General features: G+C 42.5%; 1 protein-coding gene across 1 annotated transcript in view; it reads left to right on the top strand.

Annotated features, from left to right (window-relative positions):
* Positions 1–25,657, top strand: part of PCNT (pericentrin) — a 91,015-nt gene that overhangs the window by 50,654 nt on the left and 14,704 nt on the right. Inside the window, 14 exon segments of the mRNA XM_015413095.1 lie at positions 732–899; positions 2,935–3,087; positions 3,265–3,429; positions 5,422–6,471; positions 8,080–8,619; positions 9,938–10,040; positions 11,956–12,107; positions 12,787–12,879; positions 12,881–12,988; positions 13,633–13,806; positions 14,096–14,291; positions 18,326–18,548; positions 19,690–19,840; positions 21,751–22,440. Coding sequence (XP_015268581.1) covers positions 732–899; positions 2,935–3,087; positions 3,265–3,429; positions 5,422–6,471; positions 8,080–8,619; positions 9,938–10,040; positions 11,956–12,107; positions 12,787–12,879; positions 12,881–12,988; positions 13,633–13,806; positions 14,096–14,291; positions 18,326–18,548; positions 19,690–19,840; positions 21,751–22,440 — 3,966 coding nt within the window.

Genomic DNA, 25,657 nt, shown 5'->3' with positions numbered 1-25,657 from the left:
TGAAGGGCGGGTGTAAATCCTATCTTTTCTTCTTCTTCTTGTGTGGTGGGCTAGTTGTGGCAAATGGTAGGGAAGCTCAGTATTTCTGTATAAAGTTGTAGGGGCTTTATTGCAATGTGGTATGGCCTGATATTATGTTCTTATTCCAGTGTGGGGTGTGGGGGGGGCTTTCTAAGTTTCTAAGCAGTGTTCTAAGAAGGCAACTGTTCCTGGGGTTAGCCCAGCCCAGGGACATTGCTAGGGCGGTTCCCAGGCCTCCCTAAATTTCTGGGGAGCCCATCCCTAAATCCCACATGGGTCCACCTCCATAGATAATGACCATGCCTGTGATGTCACTAGCTCCTCCCTATGATGTCATTGGGTCCCAGTTCTTTTAATGACTTAGCAATGCCTCTGGCCCAGCCCTCCCCCCCCCGGAAAATTGGAAAGTCTACGCCCTTGGTGATACTTGTAAAAATGCTTTGATAATTCTCTACAGAGCTGTGCAAAATGCATGGTCAGGAAAATAGTGTAATTTCAGATTGAATTATGGTTAGCTGAAAATCGAAAGTATAATAGTTGAATTTGAACCATAATAGAACTTTGGCTTCAACCCCACATCAATGAATGGAGATTTGATTGCGGAGTTGCAAAGATCAGGATAGGAGGTCAGTCTGCCATTGATCTACATGTTTGGGGAAATGTCATTAAGCAGAATAATCTTTTGTGTATTCTTGTATTCCTCTTTATAGGATAAGGAAGCATTGCAGCAGCAGCGGTACAATAATTTGATTCAGATTTCTACTCTGCAGTCCAAACTGGATGAAATCAGGCACAGAGTGCTTCCAGAAGGAGATATGGATCATATATTACAGGGAGAGTTAAAAGCGCAAGAAGAGCTTCTAATAAAAAAGACAGAAGTAAGTTGAAACAAAAATAATTAAAGGACCAGTGGGGGGGAAATTGACAGTATTGACTGTCACTTAGAATTTGAAAATTCCTTTTTAAGATTGTACTTAAAAACTCATATTTATTTATGTATTTATTTATGTATTTATTTATTTATTTATTTATTCATATTTCTATCCCGCCCTCCCCGGAGGCTCAGGGTAGCTTACAGGGCATATTGCCGAATAAAACAGTAAAAACAATACAAAATATTAAATTACAATCCCATTAAAATAGATTTTGATACTCCTCTCAGCTAATTTCCAATCTCCAAATTACAATTCTTCTTTGAGAGGCCTTTGTAGTTTTATATCCAGATGCTTGGAGTTTTATATCTTTGATATATACTTTGCCGGCCGCACTGATTTCCTAGAACTTTGGGGTTTTGTGGCATTTGTTTCTGCTAAGCAGCTGAGGAGCTGTGAGTCCCTGTAGAGTGGGCACCTGATAGTTTCCTTGGTCAGAGAAATGCAAGTGTAAAGAAAAGGTGATAGATGCTCTGTGATAAGTTTCACTGGACATTTGATCCCCTGAGAACATCTAGACCAGGGCCCCCCAACCTTTTTAAGCCCGTGAGCAGATTTGGGATCCTGACAAAGCATGGTGGGTGCAGCAAGTAAACGAGTGCCACAAAATGGCTGCTGCAGGAAGTGGGGCCAGCCACGAAATGATTGTCACAGGTTAACTTCAGTAATCCAGTGTAGATCCTTGTGGCAGCAGGGATGCAGTGGCAGCAGATGCCAAAGCAACATTTTTTTTAAAATCCGCGCAGTCAATCAAATTTCCAGTATTGATGTTACCAGCCCTGAGCACTGCTGTGCAAGGGAGGGGGGGCTATAAATCAAAGATTTAAATAAATGAAATAGTCAGCCAGAAGCCATGCTGGGCAAAAGCCCTCCCTGGCCCCACCCACTTCCTAAAAACTTTTGGCAGGCGCCAGAAAAGGTGTCGGCAGGTGCCGTGGCGCTCACAGGCATCTTGTTGGGGAACCCTGATCTAGACTGACCCACTAAGAAAGTTTCCTTCTAGCACAGTGAATAAAGAAGTAGTGAGGTGTAAACGCTGTGGAATACTGTATGGAAAACTGTGCAATGTCTGTGCAGTCCGGCACATATGAGGGAAGAAATTAAGAGAAAATATAACCTGCTAAAACAAAGCACAAAGAGTCTTTAAAAAAAAAGGGTTCTTTATAAAAGAGAAGGGGGGAAAGTATGGTTGGGCTCAAAAAAGGGATAAAACAAAATACAGGAGGAAAGCACTCAGTAATACAGCACACAGACTGTCAAAAGCAGTAAAACAGGTCTAACTGAGTTTGTATACAAAACATGAGCAGAGTTCTTTGCAGTAACAGGATGGGGAGGTTGTTTACCCACCATCCTGTGGTCACCAGATTCACATGGTTCCAGTGGGACGAAGCAAGAGCCAACCCTCCCCCCAAATATTTATGGACAATGGAATCTGACCTAAGACAGCCTTCTTTCTAAGAGTGACTAGCTGATATTAGCCACTGCAATGTAAAGTCCCACCTCTGATGTCGCAGACTAACTTTACCAATCAGAAGATTACTAAGTCCCTCCCACCACGTAGCTGTTAATAACTCTGAATCTCGAGGACTCACAGTTGGTCCTGTCCAAACTACTTTCCTTTCCTCTAAAAAGAGATTAATTTTGACAAGATGGTCCAAATGGGAATGAATGGGTTATTCTGATGTAAACCCCTGGGGTCCAAGATCTTAGAAGCTCTAGGGGGCAGTCTTGAGCCACATTAAAGTTTAGAGGTTTTTGTCACAACCTAGACCTCCTGTTTAGCTTGACTTTTTAAAATAAACCATTTATTTCTCTTACTAAGGAATTGTTTTTGCATTGTTAGTTCAGGCGTTAGGGTTTTGGCAGTGGCGTGTCTAAATGGTCACATGTGGATTTTTCCAGTTGTGTTGATAGAAGAGTAGGACAGCATTTTTCTTCAGAGATGTGTTTTGTAAAACAATTTATTTTTGCTTTGTTTTAGGTTGCAAACTTGTTAGAGCAACTTAAACAATTTGAAGAGGATCTGATAAACAAAAATGATGAAATCTTGCACCTTAGTTTAAAAATTGAAGTGGAAAAAAGAGACTATGTCTCCAAAATAATGCAGCTTCAAGAAGAAAATGCATACCTGAAAGTAGGTCTGATTTCTTTTTTCATTCCAGATCTGTAATCCTGGCTTGTTTATCTTAGCTAGCTAGGGTGTTGGAATAGGATTTAGGAGAGCTGGGTTCAAATTCCCACACTGTCATGGAATCACCGAGTAACATTAGGCCAATGTCATGTGTTCAATGTGTTCAATTCTTTTCTTTAGGAAAACAATGAAAAATTTAACAAGATTCAGAGGCCAGGGGAGAGTGACTTGGCTCTTCTCCAGTTTCTCAAGTCCTTACTTGAAGAAAAGAATCAAGAAACAGATCATTTGAATAAGCAGATTGCAGAACTAGAACATGAGCTCGAAAGCTGCAAGGAAGACAAGGTAACATGTGGATGGGCCTTCTTTGATAATAAAATGTGAATACGTGGAGGCTGGGCCTTCTTTGATAATAAAATGTGAATATGTATCAGGATTAGGGATGGGCACAACCAGCTCATGAGCCAAAATTCATCATGAATTTGGCCTAGTTTGTGGCCCCAAAACTGAATTTGGCCCAGTTCGTGCCCATTCCTAATCAGGATTTTAGCAGGAAAGGATTTGTTTTTATAATGTAAATTGGTATGTATGCTTTTGACAATAATATTTAAAAGTGGGTGCAACAAAGCCAGGGCATGCACCAAAAATGAAGGGAATTTCTACATATTCAGGGGACTAAAAAAACACAACAGAAAAGATACGACTTACAGCACAATCCTATGCAGGGTTACTCCAGCTAAACCCACTGAAATCAATGGGCTTAGACTGGAGTAACTCTCTATAGGATTGCATGGTTTGTGGATTAACTAAAAGTGGAGGACAAATGGCCTGATGAGAACTGCACCATGTTCCAGAAAACATGGAATGTTCCAAGCCAGTCGAGTACCAGTTAATGGGGGGAAAATAAGGGAATCCCAAAAATATGGGAGGGGAGTAGTCTCCTTAAGTCCTTGAGAGCTCTCTCTGCATTTCGTATCCTCTTAACACTAGAGTGCCCGGCCCCCATGCAGATAATGAAAGCAGCACAATGGGGGCAACCACTCAAGAGAGGGAGGTTTCTGCATGTAAGAAAATGCAGAAACATGAAAGTTTCTTTGTTCACCTCCTCTCTAGGGGGGAGGGGGGACTATGCAGCCGCAACTCTTCACTCTGCCAGATGACAAGGTGATTGGGAGCCTGCCCATTTTAATGAACAAACACAGGATTCTATCAGCTTCCCAGCAGATTGTGTTCTTACAGTTAGGATTGGATGACACGCTTCTCCTCTGACCAGTGAGAGAGAGAGAGATTATTTATTTTTATATGTACGTATATATTTAAAGTGTTTATTAGCTGCCTTTCTCCTTTGCTTGCTTACTTTGTTCTTGATAACTGGTTTTCACAACCAGAGTCATAAACAGCAAACCCTTGCTCCACAAAAGGAGAGCCTAAAAATTACTACTAAAGTTGTCATATAACTTAACAATTAAACCACTGGGTGCCAGTAGGGCAGCCCCCACCCCTGACTATGTGGCCATAGATAGGGATACAGAAATTGTGTAAGCCGCTCAGAGACCCCTCGGGGTTTGAGCGGGATACAAGTTGAAAGCATAAATAAATAACAACAGCTGCCAGAAATTTCGCCACACAAAGTGGTTTGTTTATCTTTACCCGAGATGATTTAGCGTCTGAAGAGACAAAGTCCTGATTACCAGAGAGATCAATTCAGCTTCTAAATCCAAAAATGGGGGGGGGGGGGGAGGCAAAAAAGGAAAGATCCACAGAATCGATTCAATTGTTGCCACAATTGCAGAGTCTATCTGAACTTAAAAGCGTGCATTTATGTGTCTTTGAGCTGGTCCTAATAAAAGATATTACATGGCTTAAGTGCCAGTTGTGTGGCTTCTACGCCTTTACATGCAAACATAATCATATTCTGATCGTATTCAGGTTATTGCCTACTCATCCGGGTTTCCAGTGTGAGGTTCTTTCACATAGCCTACAACCTAATCCTTTTTAATTGAGTTAACAGGGCTTGAACCTTGGCCCTTCTGCAAGCAAAGCAGATGCTCTAGCACTGAACCATGGACCTTCCCCATAATTGCTTAAACATGATGTTTTATCTACTACTATGAATTAATTTTTGCTGTTTTATTCATCATTTTGCCTTATTTATTGTTTTAGGCAACGTGTTGCTTTGTGTTTTTGTCTTGAACAATTTTAACAGAAAACGTAGCCTAAAATATTCCAAATAAATAAAATAAAAGAGAGCTTCCAAATAATGCACAACAAAATGGCAAGTCTGCAGGTGCTGATAGTTTTTCATAGCAACTAAGTCTTACGTGTTTTTGTTTTCAGGTTTTGGAAAAGCAAATGTTTGAAATTGAGGACCTGAAATTGGTTATAGAACAACTTCGTGCTGATCAGGAACAATTGGCAAGGGATAAATCAGAAGAAATAGAACAGCTGCATGGAGTAATTGAGACTCTTCAAAAAGAATTAGCACTTCGTGGACCCATCTGTGATGAAACTGATGACAGCCAAGACCATTCTAAAACCCTTGTACTAGAAGAGCAGGAAGAGAATCTTCAAAATGAATTGCAGAGTGAATTATTGAATCATCTGGAGAACAGAGATGGAGAAGCCAGCTGTTTGCTGCTTCAGTCCAACCAGCAGCAACTTTGCCATCAGCTGGAAGTAGTTCTGGCTGACAGAGAAGCTTTGCAGCAGCTGCTTGAAGAAAAAGAATCTCATTTTACCGTAGAAATAAAAAATCTAGACCAAAACCTGAAGAACATTCAGGAGTCTTCTAGACAGTACTTCAAAGAGCTAACAGATTTACAACTACAGTACAAAGAACTGCAGGAAGACTACAAGGACATGGAAGTGTGCTTAACACAGAGGGATTCTGAAATAACTGTTGCCACTTCCTGTATTCAGGAACTTGAAGGTAAACTGAGAGATCGGGAAGCAGCATTTTCTGAAAGGGAATTGGAGCTCCAGGCTGCGTCAGAGCAGAAGGCAGAGCAAGCAGCTGAAGTACTGCGAGAAAAAGAAAATGTTGTGCAGCTTGAAAATGAGCTCAGGGTCTTGGTAGCCACCCTGCATGACAAAGAGGTCGCTTATCAGAGTGAAATCAGTGAACTTAAAGCTGCTGCTGTGGAACTGAGGTCCCAGAATGAGAAGTCCATGGAAGAACTGGAAGCACTGCGGTCTGAGAGAGCTCTTTTTCACTTACAGTTGAAATGGTCCTTGGAAGAGGACCAAAATGATGATCAGAAAGAAACTGCACTTTATAAATCAGTGTCAGAACAAGATGCCGTCCAGCTTTCTCTAGAAACAGAGGGAGGAAGAGAAGAGCAAGGACTAAGTGATAAGCCATCAGTGACAATTAATAGTGGTAAACTGGTATGTAACACCCGTAATGTTTTTAATGTCCCAATACTGGTCAGCATTAAACAGGATATGTAATTCAGGTTGGTTAAGGAAAACCATTTGTGCAGGGAATGGCTAGTGGTAAGTGCTTCTGATCCACAACACACTCCCAAGCAATCCATAGCTGCAGTTTTAAACTGTGCTGCATTCTGCCTTCCTGAATGGAAGCACACCCAGTGCTCTTGGCTTGATCTAAAAATGATCAGCCACTGTACACAAGGGGCTCATAAGACAGAGTGAGCTTGGATCCAGAAACCGCGCGCATTTATGACTCTTTCCTCATACACCAACACGGTGTGCTATCAGACATTTAGTTAAGTGATGAATTAAAAGAAAAGCCCAATAAAGACTCTAAAGTAAATAAGTCTTGCCTCTCCCTCCTCCTGCTTTGATAATGGCCAGCTGTAATTTTTTTCCTTCATGTATTTTTTGTTGTTGCTCAAAGCAGTATATAAGACTAAAAAGGACATAGCAAAGAATTAAGGGGGTAGCATCACGCTGCTCTTCGGGGGCGGGGGGCAGTTCTAGCCATAAGGGACAGCAAAATAAGAAGGGGATTCTTTGAAGGGATGAGGAGATCTGAGTATGGTGAAGCCGGTGCAATGAAGATCATGATCCCTGAATGTATCAGAAATACAGTAAAGTGAGGGAGGCAAGATCATAGAGGGTTTTGAAGGTAAAGGTGAAACGTTCATGCTGGATCTGGGAGTGGGTAGGAAGGTAGTGTTGGGATTTAAGGAGGGACTTCATACTTCAGTGTTTGAAAAAGGCTGAAGAAGACTGGGAATTCCCATGATGTTTGTGAAAATTTACTGTCAGTGAAGCATATATAGCTTGAATCTCATATCTTAAGACACTTTGAAGTTCCAGTGAGTTCAGATGACCCACAAAAGCATTTAGCAAGGAGAAACCACTCGGCTTCCCCCAGTGTTCTAGTAAGAAGCGTGTTTATTCTGTTTTCAAGCAAATGTATCTGAATTATATTTAGGACCAAGAAAGATACAATGTGAAAGATCCATGATTAGGATCCTTTGACAGTTTTTAATTAGAAGCTCCAGGTGACAACTTTAAAGACAAGGGAAGGGTTGCTTTATGAAAGAGTATTGAAACCTTTCCTCTCATCTCACTTGCAGTTTAAAACACCTTTCCAAAACTGCGGTTATCTCTCTTTTGGGGAAAAGATAGGAGCAAACATCCAAACCTGCCTCCCCACCACCACCACCGGGCAGCTCCATACATTTCAGTTTGGCTTGCAGTGTCTTGTTCAGATGCTTACAAAATGGCATGGGAAAAGTTTGCCAGAGATTCACAGAACACACAGCAGTAGTCAGTGAGGGCCATGAAGTACTTAACTGGACTGCTTGGCCACCACTGGAACGTGAGCTGCCAAGGAAAGGTACATGACCTGAATGTGTTGTGGTAGAGAGCGCTGTGAACTCTTCTGTGTTCTCCTTCAGTCCATTTACAAGGGGACTTCTCACAAGGACAAAAATGTTAGTAAAACGTGTTTCCATTGTTGGTCCTTCAGCTCTACGATTGTATGGTTAAGGCAAGATACTGAACATTTGAACTGTTTTGCAGGAAAAAGAAGTTCTAATTACTGATCAAAAGACCTCCAGCAAAAATCTTAATATTCAAGGTAAACATCTTGAAGCAATGCTTTTGATTGAGGAAGCAGAAACAACAAATACTGTAAAGGAACAACAAAATTTAAAACCGCACGGTCAACAGACATTGCACCTTAATCAGACCCCAAATTCTTTGACGTACAACTTGAACAGTCTCTCACAAAACATGAAATTCACTCCACAAGTACCAGAAAGCTTCCAGAGTATGGTTATTGATAAAACTTTGTGGGACTCCCCGGAAATTATGAGAAAACAAAATAATAGTATAGAACTCCAAGCAAGTATTCATCTAACACCCTTCTCAGAAATTGATGGCATGCACAGTGCAGCTTTTGAAAGCTTGTGTTCCGAGTCCTCGGTCATACAAACAGACTCCTCTGGATTGTTGAGGTACAATCAAGAAACAGCACACAGCTCCCCCTTCCAGTTCCCAGCATTCTCAGGACCTACCTTCTTGGACCCTGAATACAACAGTGGGCAGGAAAACATTTCAGTAAGTGATTATTTTAAACAGGTCCTTTCAGATATGTAAAATCCCCTAATGACATGTTGATACATTGCTGAGTCATGTACCTTCAGTAGGTTCCTATGGAAACTAAATGAGTGAAGAGTGAATAATAATAGGTATTGTGTCATACTGGCCACTTTTTTGTCACTTTATCATGAATTCCAGCCAATGAGGTAATTCTGGACTACACAGCAACATCTTTCAGTACCAGTTATATGTAAGTCACATTAGGGTTGATTTTATTTATTTGTTTACTTATATTTACAGTCTGACTTTCTCACCGAGAGACTGAAGGTGTCCTTACACAGTGTAAATCAAGACATCTAATAAGCATTAGGGCTAGGATTACAGGAATCTGAAACAAAAGCATAGAGTTTTGGAAGTAAGTGTTGATTTGAGCTAAGCAAAGGATAGCACTGTCTTATATTTATGGGGCCGTAAGTGTCATAGATGCAATGCACATGAAATTGAGCCAACTTCAGAGGACGGCGGAAGACAGGAAGGCCTGGCGTGATCTGGTCCATGGGGTCGCGAAGAGTCGGACTCAACTGTGCGACTGAACAACAACAACAACAACAACAAATCTAATATTGAAGTGTAGTACTTGAATGCAGGATCTTGCTGTTCAGTTATGAACTTTTTGTCAGGGCCAATCTTACAATCTCAGGCCATGCAGACCGACAGCCCCCCCCCCAACACACCCCGGATGCAGGAGAGGATGTGGGTCTGCTGAGGATTGAAAGGGCAGGGAGGCGTGAGGAAGCAGCAGCCCTTCACTCCCACTTTGTTGGTTCAGTATAACTAGATACCAGCCCACCCAGTGTTAGCGCTGGTCACAGGGCACTGGTTTGGCAACGGTTCACTTACAAACTGGAAATTTTTTGGGGTGTGTTCTGGTGGGCACCCTTGGGATGAGGTGAAAAGGGCTTCCTCCCACCGGCACTGGGGTCACGACCTCAGTAGTGTCCTTCAGTACAGTACTGGAGCAGCGCATGTGTGAATAGATTGCAGCCTTTTCTTTCAGTATATTCAACACAGTGGGAACGTGGCCAATTTCTAGTTGTTCCCTGTAGTTCAGAAGAAATGTGTATAAGGGTAAGCCTTCACAATTGGTATGATAGGTGAGAAAAGAACAGTGAAGCCCATCAAGGACAGGCTGCTGTTCACTCTCATAAAGAAAAATTAAGCCCTAATTTAAAAAAGAAACAAACCCTGAGTACTAGTTTCCTTTTATTGTTGAATAATTCACATTGTTTGTATCTGATCTTTTCTTTTCTTTTTTTGCACATCTGTTGCTGAACAGGCAAGAGATGCTGAAAACTTTACATTGATGCCATCTGAACTGCAAAATGATTTAAGTTCAACCATGTCCAGACTTGAAGGTGCAAGCACCGATTATGGCTGCAGTAAGTTAACTTTTTGAGTTTTGAAGAGGGGGCGGTTTGAAGTAAAGGACATGGGAGGACCAGGCAAAGGCTTGTCTTTTCCCACCTGGTCCCAGCACCCTTGCGGCAAAGTGTTCCGTCTCTTTGCCTCTTGGTAATGTGGCCTTTTCTGCCTGCTCCAATAAAACTTGTTGATGCACTGGGGGTCCGCTACCTGGCGTTACATTTTATGACACACATGGCCTGGCCCAGCAAAGTCCCACTTATGTCAGATCCGGCCCTCATAAAAAATGAGTTCGACACCCCTGTATTAACTACGGATGAACTGTACGCTACGCAGTTTGTCTGAGGTTGTCAGTCAGACGCTTGAGCTGAATTCCAGAAGGGGAACTGCAGTCGTCTGTCTCACCAAAACAGAAGCCACGGTCCTGGTTTCACCTTAAACACTAAGGTATGCATAAGATCTACAGTCTCATAACGTGAGTTTTCTTAAAGCCATTATAAAGCCATCGTAGCGATGTGAGCAGGGGGAAGTAACACCGGAGTCATCCTCCATTCTAATGGGTTCGCAAATCTCTTCTTCTTATATATAATTGAATAGTGGGTGCCAAGGTTCTAATTCTAAAATGCACTCCCTTAGTGTATGGCTGATGGCACTGCTCCTCAGCATATATCGCCACCAATCAGAAGGCAAAGCCCGGGTCCCGCCCACACCACAACTGCTGCGACAACTTGGTCTTTTGCATATGGAAGCTGATTGGACTTCACTCCATTCCACACCTCAAACTCCCCCCCCCCGCAAGGCAGTTGGAATGTCAGTTGCATATGGAATCTGCTGTATTCTGGTGGTGTGCAGGTCCCAGGTTCATGTTTTAAAAGCAGACTGACACTGTTTGCCCAAAGCCAGAGCACTCTCCCAGAGCCTCTTTCTAGATCCCGTTGTATTTATTTCCACAACGGGCCTAATTTCTAGTTCACTCATAATTTAGGAATTTCTGAATTAGACTGATGTTTTGAGCCATGACGTTGTTTGCTGTTCACTGATTAAGACGTTTCAATATCTGCAGTTAAGATTAAACATGTTTAGTGTCCATCCTCTGCCTAAATCTCAGTCTATTGTCTAGGTAGTCCAACTCTTAAAGTTACTTAAAATTGTTGGGGTTGTTATCTAAACCATTTCAAACAAACTAAGGAATTCCATACAGGTAACCTACAGTTCCACCTTCAGCATCTCAATTCCCCATCTTCTCTCACGCGAAGGAGGCTTTCTAACTTATACAAACTTTGTGCAGGCTAGCTCCTGAGCTGTCACTTCCACATCGTTTCACCATTTCCTCCTACCCAATGTTTGACTCTCTTCCCTACTGTATGGCACGTATTGTAATCTCTTGCAGGACGTAAATTTAGCAACCACAATTTGAGTGTTCCCCCCCACTGCCATAATTTAGCAGTCCTATAAACTGGCCACTCATAGTGCTATGGAATGAGGGCTGCATCACTCCCATAGTCTTAGGGCAGCACTTTTCACACTTTTTAAAATCAGTTAATTGTTCTTTTCAGGACCCACTTGCAAAGTAACTCCATGCTGCTTTCCCCTTCCCTGACATAAATTGCAGGAATCTCACATCAGTGAACACAGAAAGTTTATGATTCCTCCCCCCACCCCCAATCTTTGGCATTTTTAAGAGAGAGAGAGAGAGCATTACTGAACAACTGCTATATTCATGGCGTTTCCCAGTGGAGCTGCCTCCTCCGTCCTGGTCTCCTGAACCACCTGTGAAAGAGCTGCAGTCCACTTTCACATCCTGACCTGCAGCCTGAGAACCACTGGCAGGACACTGGTTCCTCCCCACCCCCCCACAGAAGGAAATGCCATTTCAAGGTCCTGCTAGTTCCCTGTCCATAGTTTTAATGTAGTCACCGCTTTGTTTTTCAGGTACTGGTTCAGATTTGGTACTTCAGTGTAATAATGAAAATGCGGAAACCACTGTGCTCCAAGATGGCAGTGTTACGCAATGTCTCAGAATTGTTCCAGGGGCCACCGAACCAGGAATACAAGGCAAAGAATTGTTTTCACATCAGTTAAAGGTAGTGTACAGCTGAAAGACTACTGAATTCCTTACTGCAAGATCTAATATAGAGAACGTTGATTAAATCAAGAGAATATAAATCACTGATTTGATTTAACCCACTCATTTAAATCACAAGGAATCATTATTTTAAATTAAACATTCCTTTTTCCCCCAGCAGTGTCCAAAAGAAGAAGATGTATTTAGTTACTCTAACCAATGAAAAATATGAATTTAAAACTGGGTAAAACTTGTGTATTTTTAAAAATCTTGCCCTTCTACTAAGGATATCAGGACAGCTTACATGGTTGTCCCATTCTCCATAGCATCCTTGCAACAACACTGTGAGGCGGGTCAGGCTGAGAAAAATGAACTAAACCAAGGTGTTTCATACTTCAGTGGGGATTTGAACCGAGGTGTCCTCGTCTTAGTCTAACTACTACACTACAGCAGTTTTTAAAGACGATATGTACCACCTACAATATAATCAACAAATTTAAAATTATTAAAATTAGCTAAAATGGCGACAATTTTCTGTCGCCTCCATCAGCTGGATAGATGGCGATGCAATGTATACAGTGTATTGCATTTTTGTGGACAGCGTTGTGATTGATTTTGTAAGGTTTTCAGGGAAGACACCAAAACTGAGGGTGGGTTTCTTGGTGAATTGACTAAAAACATTTTTCGCACTCTTGCAGAACATGCTGAAGATTGTAGATGAAGAAAGCTGCAAAATACTGGTTCTGTCAGAAAAAATACTGCCTGTTAAGGAGGAAAAAAATGTTCAGTTTTCAGCAGGCACCCCTGATGGAGGGATTGCGGAAAGAGAGCCGAACCTTGCTCGATGCAGTCCAGTCACTGAAGCATTACCTCAGCACAATGCCAGATAAAGAAGGCAAGGTATAGAGACACAACATTAAATAACTCTCCACCCAGAGATGCTTCTGGTGACTTACACTTCACTGTTCAAATAAGGGCACATTATAATCACTTTTTTAAAAAAATGTAATTCCATAGCCTGTGGATATTACATTTGTCATATAGTTTTACTTAAGATGTATTAGTTTATGGATTGAAGTCTTTGCCTCCCAGATCCTGCAGAAGCAGCAAGATCTGAGAAGATGAGTTGAAGAGGCAGTTAGGGGCCTTTGACACTGCTTGGCTCTCCGTAATCAAGCACAGTGGTTGGGCAGACAGCCATGACAACACTGATAAGCACAGAATGTAGATACGAGGAGTTGTATCATAAAAGGGAAACACTACTGTATGCCTCAGTGGTTCTTGTCAGAGAATCCTTGATGATTTCTTGTTCAGATGCATCTGTTGGATGGATGTGTTTGTATGTATAGGTATGCTAGCAAGCTGGTTTCTCTGGCCGTCTCTTTAATGGTTCAGGGAGTGAAAGAGGACTGTATTTTGGACAGGATGTATGGAGATAGCTGCAACAATGTAGAATGGAGTGTAAGGTCTCCATATCTGATGAGAAAACATGAACATAGCAGAATTCAGATGCAGTAGGGCTTGTGTTTTTTCCCCCCCCAAAGGATTATTCGTCTGCTTTTTTTGACTGGAGAGGAGAACTACTTCAGGCCGTCCAGTGCGTGTTAGAAAAGGAGCGAAACATGTTGCAAAGCTACTTTCAGTCACATTTTTGCAATTCTGGATCTGGAGACGAAGGATCATTGGTAGAAAAGCTAGAGCATATAGCAGAACAGCAGGTATGCCAGTCATATTCTCCTTATAAATCTAAGTGGTTCTGACAAGACACTGTGTATCTTCTTTCATTTTAAGATTTTTTGGAATGTTTTCCTATTCTGGACTATAAAACAGATGAGTTCAAGGTTTGCCCTACTCCTGACCCTTATTTGAGAGGTTCTCTGCCTTTCATGTTAAGATGTAAATCTTACCTTGTAAGCTTCTCAAACTTCGTTGCCTTTAAATAAAACAATACATATGAACTTTTGAAAGTACATTTTAAGATCTGAAATGTGCTCGCTTTCGTTTCAGGAACGGCAGCAAAAGGTAGTTCTGGAGCACCTTTTGTCTTCAGACAGAAACAGCTTGCTTACAGAAATACAAGACCTTCAAGCTCAGTTGCGACTGATGCATCTTCAAAACCAGGAAAAGCTGCAGCAACTCCAAGAGACACTTATTAACGCAGAGAATCATGGAAGCAAACAAGAACACCAGCTTCGAAGACAAGGTAATACCTTGTGGAAGTTTACCAAATGTTCTTTACTACTTAATTCATTGCATCATTTGACTGAAAAATGTAAAACAAGTATGGAAGGCTGTCACCAGTTTTCATTTTAGGAGCACTTAAAAAAAAAAAAAGAGTCAAAGTTGATGTAGGGAGCTTTGATTCTCGAAAATATGTACCCTGAAAATCTTGTTGATTTCTAAGGTGCTACTGGACTTTAATCTAGATGTCAAATGTGATATGTTTAGCAAGTATCCTGGTATTTGCTGCCAAGGCCGTCAAAATATTAAAAGTAATAGGGGTAGAGTAGCTCTTGGATCACGGCCTCGCCGTCGTTGTTGGCCACCTTGTCCTCCATGGCACCAGTGCCCGTCTGCTCGCCACCCACCCAGCTACCTGCAGCTGGTCACGGCCGACGACAACCGCTGCAGCGCTGCCATGATTGGGCTTGGCCTCAGGACCCTCTGCCCACTGGAGCGTCTGGCCTGTCCATCGCCTCCCAGCATACTGAGGCCGAGATGCTGGCCACCGGTTCGGTGGGCGGGACTAAGGCAACGCAGGCACCAATGGGTAGAGGCACCTTGTGATTGACACATCAGGGAGCCAACTGATTTGGGAGCATGTGGAATGTTCTGGAAAAGTGCCACCCAAAAACACAATTATATATAAGGAGAGATATTGTTGGTAGCTGAGATCACTTGCAGAAGAAAATGAATATACATAGTATTAAAACTTTTTGATATTCCTTTACTAATACAGAACTGGAGAAGTCACTAGAATACATATAATCTTCTTTGTGGTCTCTGTGCAGTTCCACAGTTGGGGTAAAGTGCCTGCGCAGAACCCGACCTCAGAAATTTCTAGAGTTTCTCCAACACATTTTTGGTGGGTTTTCTCCTCAGATCTGGGGAGCAGCCATCAACTGCACATGCCTGGAGATGTGGGAAAAGCCACCTCTCACTCAGTTCCTTCTTCTCCGCCATGCTGTTCGCACCTCATCTCTTAGTCTCTTTGACCTTCAACACTTTCCTCCCATTTGTTCTCCCTTGTCTTCTTAGATCATTGGTTTTTTTCTTTTACTTTCTCCTACAGAACAAACAAATAATTTTTTCCCTTCAAACTGTTTTCTTCACCCTCTGTTTCCACCCCTTTCTCCTCCCTTGGACTGGCAGCATATGGAATGGGCTGTTTCCTTCAAAAACTGTTGAGGCTGTAAAGACGAAATTCTCTCTAGCTATGGACACAATCTTTGCCTTTCGTATTTGGAAGAAGGCCATCATATCAATACCTTTGCCCATTGCTCGAAATTCACCAAGCAGGCATGAAAAAATCGGGCAGTCCATCTCCGTACTTCTCTCCTGGAAAGTTCCCTTTGCCCTTCAATGGCGCAGACCACACAGAGCTCGGCAACTCTGCCTCCCCCACCGTTACAGAGGGAAGATTCGGTTCTTCCTGCTGGTTCAGCCTCCTCGGCTTTGACCGCGCCCAATAAGTCTGCCAGGAGGGTATCAGGTTCGACTACTTTAAGTGCAAAATCAAAGACCTCTAAACACTCAAAATCGACACTGACCCCAAAGTCAACAACGGTCGCACCACTTGTTATTACTGGTCTAAAGACCACGACTCCATCTGCTTGATGTGCCAATCCGTTCCTGCTCCAATAGTGTGTGTTATGCCTCCCTGCATTGGCGCTCGGGTTCTGGTTGCTACTCTGGCCATCCTGCGCCTTGAGACCGTGAGGCTCCGGTGGTTGATTCTACAGTGCATCCCTTGCCTGATCTTTCAGGCTCCACATCGGTACCAGTAACGACGAGTCACCATCTGCCGGCTGAGATTTCCCTTCTGGATCTCTTCACCTTTGAAGAGGGGGCGCAAGTGACCGCTGGAGCCGTCAGATGTCAGCCCCAATAGTTCGGACTTGGGTGCTGAAGACACGATGCACGTCCCCCCCCCAAAAAAAACCCTGATGTCAGCCTCTTGGGTGTGCTGTCTCTGTTGGAAGGTTCTAAATCTTTCCTTGAGTTCCTTGAATGGATGGCAACCACCCTGCAAATCGAATTGACCTCTAATACCCCTAAGGCAACTGACCTCGTTCATAAATTGCTCCAATGTGATCTGCCACCTGCTGCTGTTTTGTTTATGTTGCCAGTCCATCTTGAAGGCTTTAAGGAGGCTTGGAAGAATCCAGCATCAACCCCACCAGTTGCCAAACGCTATGAGGCGATGTACAAGGTACAGTCTACGGATGCCAAATTCCTACTCTCCCAGCCTCAACCGAACTCCATCATAGTACACTCATCTACTAGATCCAAACAGGTTTGCTATCTGAGTCCTCCTGACTGCAAGGGTAGGAAAATCGATACCCTGGCTAAAAAAGTCTGCTGTCTCACTTCAATGGTGTCCGAGATACAAACCTGTTTATGCTACTTCTCCGCTTACACCTTTCATCTTGCAACCCAAAGTCACCTTTCAACTGCCTGTTGAATCTCAAGTGACACTTGCTCCATGAACCCAGAAGATCTGTAGGATCTCCAAGCAACAGATCAGTACAGTCCGCCATACGGTTACATGTCTTTCTTGGATCCTGGCCACTTCTTTAGCTCTTCGTTATCATGCCTGGTTGCATTTTACATCACTCCAACGAGACATAAAGGCTAAAGTTGAATTATTTGCCATTTGACGGGGAGGGGCTCTTCCATGCTTCTACAGATGAGACACTAACCTCGGTTGATGACAGTAGAAAGAGAGCCCAGAACCTAGATGTCTCCCAACCTGCCACTAATCGGCAATTTAAGCCCAAAACTTGGAAACCATGATTTCACAAACATCACCATTCGTCTCAGGCATCAGAACTGTGGAAAAAGTGTTCCCTTTCCATCGAGCCAACCTGTCAGCCTAAGATGAAGACGTCTTCCACCAAATACTCATCTCCAACATCAAAGCAGTCTGGGACCGCCACACAGGAGCCACCCCTCTCACGGTCACCCCACCCATAGGAACCAGGTCTTGTCCTCAGCATTTGGTTGATCACAGAACCATGGGCTATCTGGCACTCTTGAAAGAAGACTCTTATAGGTCAATGCTGTTTAAGACTGTTTTTGAGAAATGTTGGCTGTCCAGGTCCTGGGCTTTCATGTAGAATTTGCTTTGGTGAGAAATCGTGTAAAATTAAGTGATCACCAAAACTCTGCCTTTAGATCATACTGTATCTGTTCATCCCAATTTTTTGGTATTCCACCTCCAAAATCTCTTCCTTTCTATGCCTATCTGTTATCTTTCTAAAGCCTATTAGGTGCGTTCATTCTGGTCAGTCTAAATGTTCACTCCTCGGCAGTTATGAGGGGTAGGTTCATGCGTTCACCTTATTCAGAACAAATTTGCCCCGTCCCTTAGTTAAGATTGACATGATTGCACAACTTGGGTTCTCCTTACGATCGTCCTCTAACAGAAAAGGTATAACGGCGCCTAAATTTCCTTGTGAAAGACAAGATTCAAATTCAGCTCACTCCCCAGTATTCTCATGTAATTTTCAATAATAAAACCTCTCATTTGCAAATACTGAAACGGAGGAATGCTATTCTTACTCTGTTAATTTATAACTTCCTAAAACAACACTGCGTATCTTTAAATAAATCATAATAGTGATCTAAACCAGCATGTGTGCATTGTTTACACTGAAACCAGGAACGGCCTGTTTTTAGAGGCAAGCTCATTTAATACTGATGTTTGGAGGAGTAGTTTGTCACAATTTACCCTAGATTAAACTATAATATATAATTTTTGACTAAAAAACTTTGTCTTTTGAATTTTTTTAAAGGAACTGTTACTGCCGATTGCACTACTGGATCTGACTGACCACAAAACTAATCTGCTAACCAAAGTAGTTTTGCAGCATAATGATAATAATAAAGCAGGTTAGGGATCACTAGCCCCCCTTCCATTTTTCTTGAGCTTGTCTCCAGTCAATTCTTGGTGATCTAAAAAGGTTAATTGGAATTTTGTATAGAGTTTTTTAACTTTTTGAAAACTTTTTTCAGTTGAACTACTAGAATATAAACTTCAGCAGGAGAAATCACTTGCTAGTGACTTGCAGACTTCTCTAAAAAGTGAGCAAGAAAAAGCCTCTGAAATGCACAAGCTACTGAAACAGGAAGACATTGCAGTAATGAACTTGAAACTGGATCTCTCTGAAAGCAAGAAAACAAATGCGAAGCTGCAAAAGGCTTTTCAGGATCTCCAAAAGGAAGTAATCAAATACAGGTAAGAGCTTTGCGGTGTATTCTGTGTAACCAGTTTGTGTTTTGAAAGATCTTCTGCTACATTTTCGTAAGAAAATGTTTACTGTGAGGTGGTTCTTTGCTGTCTTTTTATTGTTTGGATGATTCATGCCCAGCTTTTCTCCTTCAAAGAGTACCCATACCACTTTTCAACAGAGGATAAGTAAAATTCTACAATAAAATCAGTAATAATAAAAAGGAAAAACCAATCAGTACCAAAGGCACCAGAAATAAAACAGTAAAAATAGGGATGGGTTCGGGTTTTTTTGTGGTTCGTTTTGGTTCATGGCCAAACCAATATGAAATCGGAGGTTGGTTCTTGAATTTACTGCTCCCTGCGAAAAGTGGTGGGGAGCAGAATGCAGGGCTTTAAATTGCTCAGCGCCATTTAAACCCCTACTTTCTGCTCTTCATGAACCACCTTAAAGTTGGTGGAAATTTGTGGCGGCTCTTCTGTGTTTGCGAACCACAAGCTGCCCCAAATTGGTCACAAACTTTCATTCCTGAGTCAGTTCATGCCCATTACTAGTAAAAACTTGGTAGCCATAATCCAATATGCTCCATTGAAAAGCACCAAGTATAGCATGTTGTTGTTCAGTCGCACAGTCGAGTCCGACTCTTCGCGACCCCATGGACCAGCTCCCGCCAGGCCCTCCTGTCTTCCGCCATCCTTTGAAGTTTGCTCAGTTTCATGTTCGTTGCATCTATGACACTGTCTAACCATCTCATCCTTTGTTAGGTGCGTTCATTCTGGTCAGTCTAAATGTTCACTCCTCGGCAGTATGAGGGGTAGGTTCATGCATTCACCTTATATATACTACTATACTATACTATACTATACTATACTATACTATACTATACTATACTATACTATACTATACTATACTATCATCTATCTATCATCTATCTATCATCTATCTATCAATCTATCTATCTATCTATCTACACACACATACACACATACATACATACATACACACACACTACTATAGCATAGTAGTAATCCAAAAACATGATAACATCACTCTAAAGATTCTCAGTAACTTAGCTCACAGCTCTCACACCAGGGTTGTCGCTAGCACCAATAGTTCACAGGTGAGATGTATAACCTTTATATGTTTCAGTTCTGCACTAGAAAGCAAAGAGAAAAGCATGACATCTGTACTTCAAGACTTGCAGAATGCACGCCTTAAAGAAAAAGAACTACAGGCTATGATAGATGAACAACAGCAGCAGCAGAAAATAAAGGAGAATGAAAAATCAAAAGTATTCGAGGTAAGATGTTGTATGAAAATAGTAGACCTCCAAGAGTGCTGAGGCTTTTGTATTGCTTTCTTCTGCTTATTCAAATCTTGCACTGAGGAAACCCAAATCTCATCAGTCAGAATAAACAGTGAAAAATAAATGCACACCGATTGATCTAGCATTTTCTTTAATGAAATTTTTGTATCAGCGAATGGGTTAAAATTAGAGTGCACGAACTCTCTTCTACTCATGGAAAAGTAGGCTGAGCATTAATAAGCTCAGAAAAATATTTGCCATTTCCCGAGAGTTCTCTTTTGGCTTCTTGTGTAAGTATGTGCATGCTGGTGGTGCTATGTACATGACCTTGGAACTGCAAAGGATAAAAATTTGTTTCTTCCTGTTAAGTGTATTCTCTTGCTGTTGTATTGTATTTTTAGTATTGTTACAGAGTGCTGTTATGAAAGGGCGAAAAACATAAAAGGGAAAGGTTTTTTAAAATAATTTTTTGAGATTTTTGGTGCTATTGTACTTTGGAGCTGAACGAACGCACCCAGGCATATTGTCAGACATGGTCAAATAGAAGAACCAGTTTGGTGTAGTGGTTAAGTGCATGGACTCTAATCTGGGAGAACCGGGTTTGATTCCCCACTCCTCCACTTGCACCTGGTGGTGTGACCTTGGGTCAGTCACAAGCTCTGGCACAGCTGTCCTTGAAAAAGAGCAGTTTGTGTCAGAGCTCTCTCAGCCCCACCCACCTCACAAGGTGTCTGTTGTGGGGAGAAGAAGGGAAAGGAGTTTGTAAGCCGCTCTGAGACTCCAAGTGAAGGGCGGGGTATAAATCCAATCTCTTCTTCTTCTTTTCATGGGCAGGTGGAAATGCTAATCTTCTCTGTATCGTTCCAATTTTAGTATATGTGCTGCCGAAGCACATCAGATGGGTAACAGTGCCAGGTTGACCTCATAAGACCAGAGTACTGCTGATTTCCATGCCATGGATACATTCAAGTTCCATAAGCACATGCCATGGATTTACAGTGGCTTTGCAAATACTTCAGTGCAGGGTTTTTTTCAGACTCCTGGGCCAGTGGCTATGTTCTGTGTGTTTGCCCAGGAGGCTTCTCCTTTGAATACCCATGCTCAATGACCCGTCAGAGGTGACAGGCAAATCTCTGGGGGACAAGAGAGCCTATATTGAGGAGTAGATAGCAGAGAGCAAGTGGATTCTAACCAGCTGATGCTCACTGTTTGGAAGCTTAACAGTAATCAGGTACAACCTAGAAGTTTATTGAATGCCTTGGCCAAGTTAGGCAACGTTGATACATTTGGGAGGTAGAGGAGTTACTGATTTACCTGGCACCTAACACTGCACAAAATGGGCATGCCGCAGTAAATCCAGGTTTGTGTAAAAATAAATAAATCTAGGATTAATTATCAAACTATTGATTTGTAGTTCAAAAAGTGCTTCTCAGATTTAATTTATAAGCTGGATTTCTCACCTGATGTTACCCTCCTACAACGCCTTATGCCTAGATTGTAATAACCAGGGGTCATTTCCTGCAGGAGCGCACAGGAGTGGAGCTCCGGCAGTAAAGAGCCCAGGGAGCGGGCACATGCAACAAGCCCCGCCCACTGCTCCCAGCAGCCCCGGGCCACGAGGAACACAAGGATCTGCATCCCCGTCCCCCATAGCTAGCAATCCAAAACAGTCCAGTGGAGCCTGAGCAGTGGGTGTTGCCTTCTGACACACTTCTGGTGAAGTCAGGGGGTGTGGCATATGCAAATAAGTTATGCTAATGAGTTATGCTAATGAGCTCCTGCACCTCTTTTTCTACGAAATGACCCCTGGTAATAACTAAATTGTAAATCAGCTTGTTGCCTTGATGGTTTTCTTAATATACCCACAGGCGTAATGCCAGTGAATTTCTCATTCTGTTGAACAGGAGTTGCAGGCTGCCTTGGAGCTACAGCGCATTCAAACCAACCGGTTGTCTGTGGCATTAGAGCACAAGCAGGCCGCAAACAGCAATCTTCATAAAGAACTTCAAATTGAGCATTCTCGCTGTGAGGCCTTGCTGTCCCAAGAACAGACTAAGTCATTGGAATTGCAGAAGAATATAGATGCTGAGAAGAGCCGCTGTTTAGAGCTTTTAAGTGCTTTGAACCATGAGCGTGTTTTAACGGAGCAGCTGAGCAGGAGGGTAAATGAATGTGGGTCTTGTAAGCATCAAGATTCATTGCAGGAATTGCAAGCTCAGTTGACTATAGAGAGGTCCCATGCTAGGGAACTGGCAGCCATAATTGAGAAGACACAACAGCAAGCTCTTGACTCCAAGAAACAAATGGACAGGAAGCAGATATGCGAAGAACCTGAGCGAGAACAGGACCTCTTCAGCAGTTTACAGATTACACAGGCATCTCTGCAAAATCAAAAGCAGGACATTATCCGTGCCTTGGAGATAGAGAGGGAAAAAGAGGCCCAAATAAAAAGGGAATGGGAACAACTGCAGTCAATCCTCAGATTCCTCAGGGATCAGGAGAACACAGTAGAACAAGGAGCAAGCGAGACAAAGCAAGAGCAGCAGATGGCATTGGACAAGCTAAAGGAACTGCAGAGAGCTCAAGAAAGCCAGGTAAAAAAACCAGGTGACGTCTTTCTGTTTTGTAACCAGTGCATAATAAAACGTCATATACAGTAATCCTGAAAAATCTACCTTATGAAATAGCAATCAACAAGAGGTTTTGTGAGTTTTGTGTGACACCGTTTGGCAATTTACTGAAGGGTATTTATTATTTTATTAAATTAGATGTACAGTCATACCCTGCTTATTTCTCCAGTGGGATCTCATTGTAATATATCACATGGCATTATCCACATTTCCCACTATGTTTGCATGGAATGCTGCAGCCCATTTATCTTTGAATATCAGAGATAAATGGCTTGCTGTTTAAAAATGTCATAAATACACAATTACTCATCTAAGTTAAGATCTTCCCTATGTTTCGCCACTACTCCCTTCGGCTAGGTTGCAGCCTTCAGTTTCTCACCCTGAGCATGTCAGTGAAATTAGAGGGTTGAGTGAGTTAACACATACACAAACAAATGTAAATAAATACATAAATTCATTTCTGTGGTCACTGTGCAGTCCCCCTTGGTAACTGTGGGGAGGGGGGGGTCTTTGCTTCCCCCCCCCCCCGGGAGCAGTGGGAAATCATAATGGACTTCCATATGCAGCAGAGGCTCTCCAGACGCAAAGGTGTTCCATATCTGACTCTTTACTGGATGCAGCAAAGTCCACACAGGCTTCCACACAATCACAGTTCCTTTACCCGCCCATTTCTGCCTTTTAAAGTTTAGGGGGCTGAGCTGTGCCTCTGCCTTGGGGCAGTTCAACCAGGCCTATCCCAGATTGGTAGCTGTACCTTCCCCAAGGCTCCAGCTCCTCCTTTAGGTTCCTCTTTCTTGCTTCTTTGCGCCTCCTCAGCTTTGCTCAGCCAGCTTGCATTCCTGATCTCTTCTGACATTGCCCTTTTTATCCCTGGGGCTCTGCCCATGCTGGTCAAGCCCAGCTCCACCCTGCCCTTCTCAGAGGCTTGTTGCTCTCTTAACCCCTTCCTTGCCTTGCCACACTCCAGCTGGGTTTGCATAAGGTTGCCTTAAAAGCTTTAAAGACCAGTCAATCAATAACTTTTGTGTGGAGCCCAGAAAATCTAAAGACATTAAGGTCAGTGCTGGAAAAAGGCTAGCCTCTCTAATTATTAACAGTGGGCTCCTAATTGGTAATAGCTTCCTGAGGGTTGATAGCGAGGGAGACTTTACATGTATTAATCAGTGTGGAGCCAGTGTCACCAATTACTTTATAGTATCGCCTAACATGTTCAATGTGACTGACTCACTGGAAACAACAGAATACATGGGTGGCGAATTCAATATTCCCTCTAAGCTGTGGAGTCTTGTGAGCAAAAATTCTACTTTGTGAGCTACTGGCATTAAAGTTGTGAGCAGCTGATTTGGCTGCTGCATAAATTAGTTTGCTCTGGAGCCACCCCTTCCTGAGCTATGAAAAAAATGTGTGAGCTGGAGGCTAAAAAAATATGAGCTAGCTCACACTAACTCAGCTTAGAGGGAACACTGGTGGCGATCATTTACCTCTGCAGTTATAATTAAACACTCTACAATGTAATTTTCTTCATTCTGCCATCCCTCTTCAGTTGAGCCAAAATCATAATAAACTTAGGCCAGTGTATTGGAATAATTATATTACAAAGGAAGTAAAGGGTCTAAAAAACTATCCTAAAGCCTGTCAGTTCAAGGCTAAAATCTCCATTCATTCTTCCTTGGAGAAGAACCTCTAGGTATAATGAGCGAATTGATAAAAAATTTCCAAGCCGTTGTATACATCCTACAGACTGACCAGGGACTTTGGCCAGGACAGGCAAGACAATTGGTTTGATACTGATTGTGGGGCACTTAAAAGGGCAATTCTCTAAATGCACCAACAATTCAAACTATATAATGACAGAGGCATACTGAAATTGAGTTGTTTGTTGAAATGTGAGTTCAGAATGCTCATTAAAAGCAAAAAAAGAGCAGCTTTAATTTCCTACTGGAAACGTTTAATCGGGGTTTCCAAACAGAAAGATACCTTTTGGGATATAATTGCAAACGAACTAAATACCAGATCTCCGCTTCTTTGTTATATTTCTGCTAATTGTTGGGAGGCACATTTTAAGGCCTTATTTGCGACTTCATACACCAATAATACCCTTGCCCAAATGGTTGAGAAATGGCCCCCTATCACAGCATCAGAAATTAGGAAAGAGATTGTAAGCTGCTCTGAGACTCCAAGTAAAGGGCAAGGGTATAAATGCAACTCTTCTGATACTGTTGGAGCTGTTTAACGTGAACGCTGATTGGTGGGCGAAGATATTGGCACCAATATTCACACAAATCAATGAGACAGGGATTATGCTTACCTTTTGGCGCCGTGCAATAATAGTTCCCATGTACAAAAAAGGCAATCCAACTGACCCAAACAGTTACCAGCCCATAAGTTTACTATCAGTGGTGGGCAAACTACATACTTCTCTGCTTCCTAAGAAGCTACTTTGGATGGAAGATGAAGCCATATTGAGTTGAGAGCAAGCTGGATTCTGTAGAGGCGGTAGCATAGTTGACCAATGCCATACTCTCCAGTTTATTGTGGATAAGTACACCAATTTAAGAGATGGCATGTTAGCTGTTGCCTTCATGGATATTAGAGCAACCTTTGACGCAGTGCCTAGACAAAGTCAATGGGATAAACTGAACAGATCTTCTATGGACAAGCTCCTTCTCCGCCTGTTGAAGAAGTACTAAAGGAGTCCAGGAAGCTGTCAATCAGAAAATCTTATTCCTGTAAGAGAAGCAAGTTAGTTTTAGTGGACCCTTAAGAGAAATATATCCTAGGGTTTGTGATTTAAATCATATATTTAATTTTTTTCGTCTGAAGAGTGGAAGTTTAGCTAATACATCTATTACAGTTCTCCTAGCAGTGACAGCTCTTTGTTCATTAATACTTCATTTCTACCCTGCGTTTCTCACTGAGACTCCAGGTGGTTTACAAAATATAGAAAACAATTAGATAAGGGAGCGGTGGCGCAGGCAGTAAAACGCCTGCTGTAACATCAGTGAACAGCCCTTAAGGCTGTTCGAGACCCACCGCGGCCCGTGTCCCAGTTCCCGCCCACCCAGCGGTTCGAAAGCGCAAGGAAGTAGATAATTGGGTACCTGCCCCTAGGTGGCAGGGGGCACCCTCCTCCTGACGGGGGGCGTGCAGCAGGAGCATCGGCGGCGACGGAGCGATTGGC

This window comes from Gekko japonicus, unplaced genomic scaffold, assembly GCF_001447785.1.
Source record: "Gekko japonicus isolate JY-2015 unplaced genomic scaffold, Gekko_japonicus_V1.1 scaffold3126, whole genome shotgun sequence".
Taxonomy (NCBI): domain Eukaryota; kingdom Metazoa; phylum Chordata; class Lepidosauria; order Squamata; family Gekkonidae; genus Gekko; species Gekko japonicus.
The sequence above is the reverse complement of the archived record's forward strand: the minus strand, read 5'-3'. Positions and strand labels throughout refer to the sequence as shown.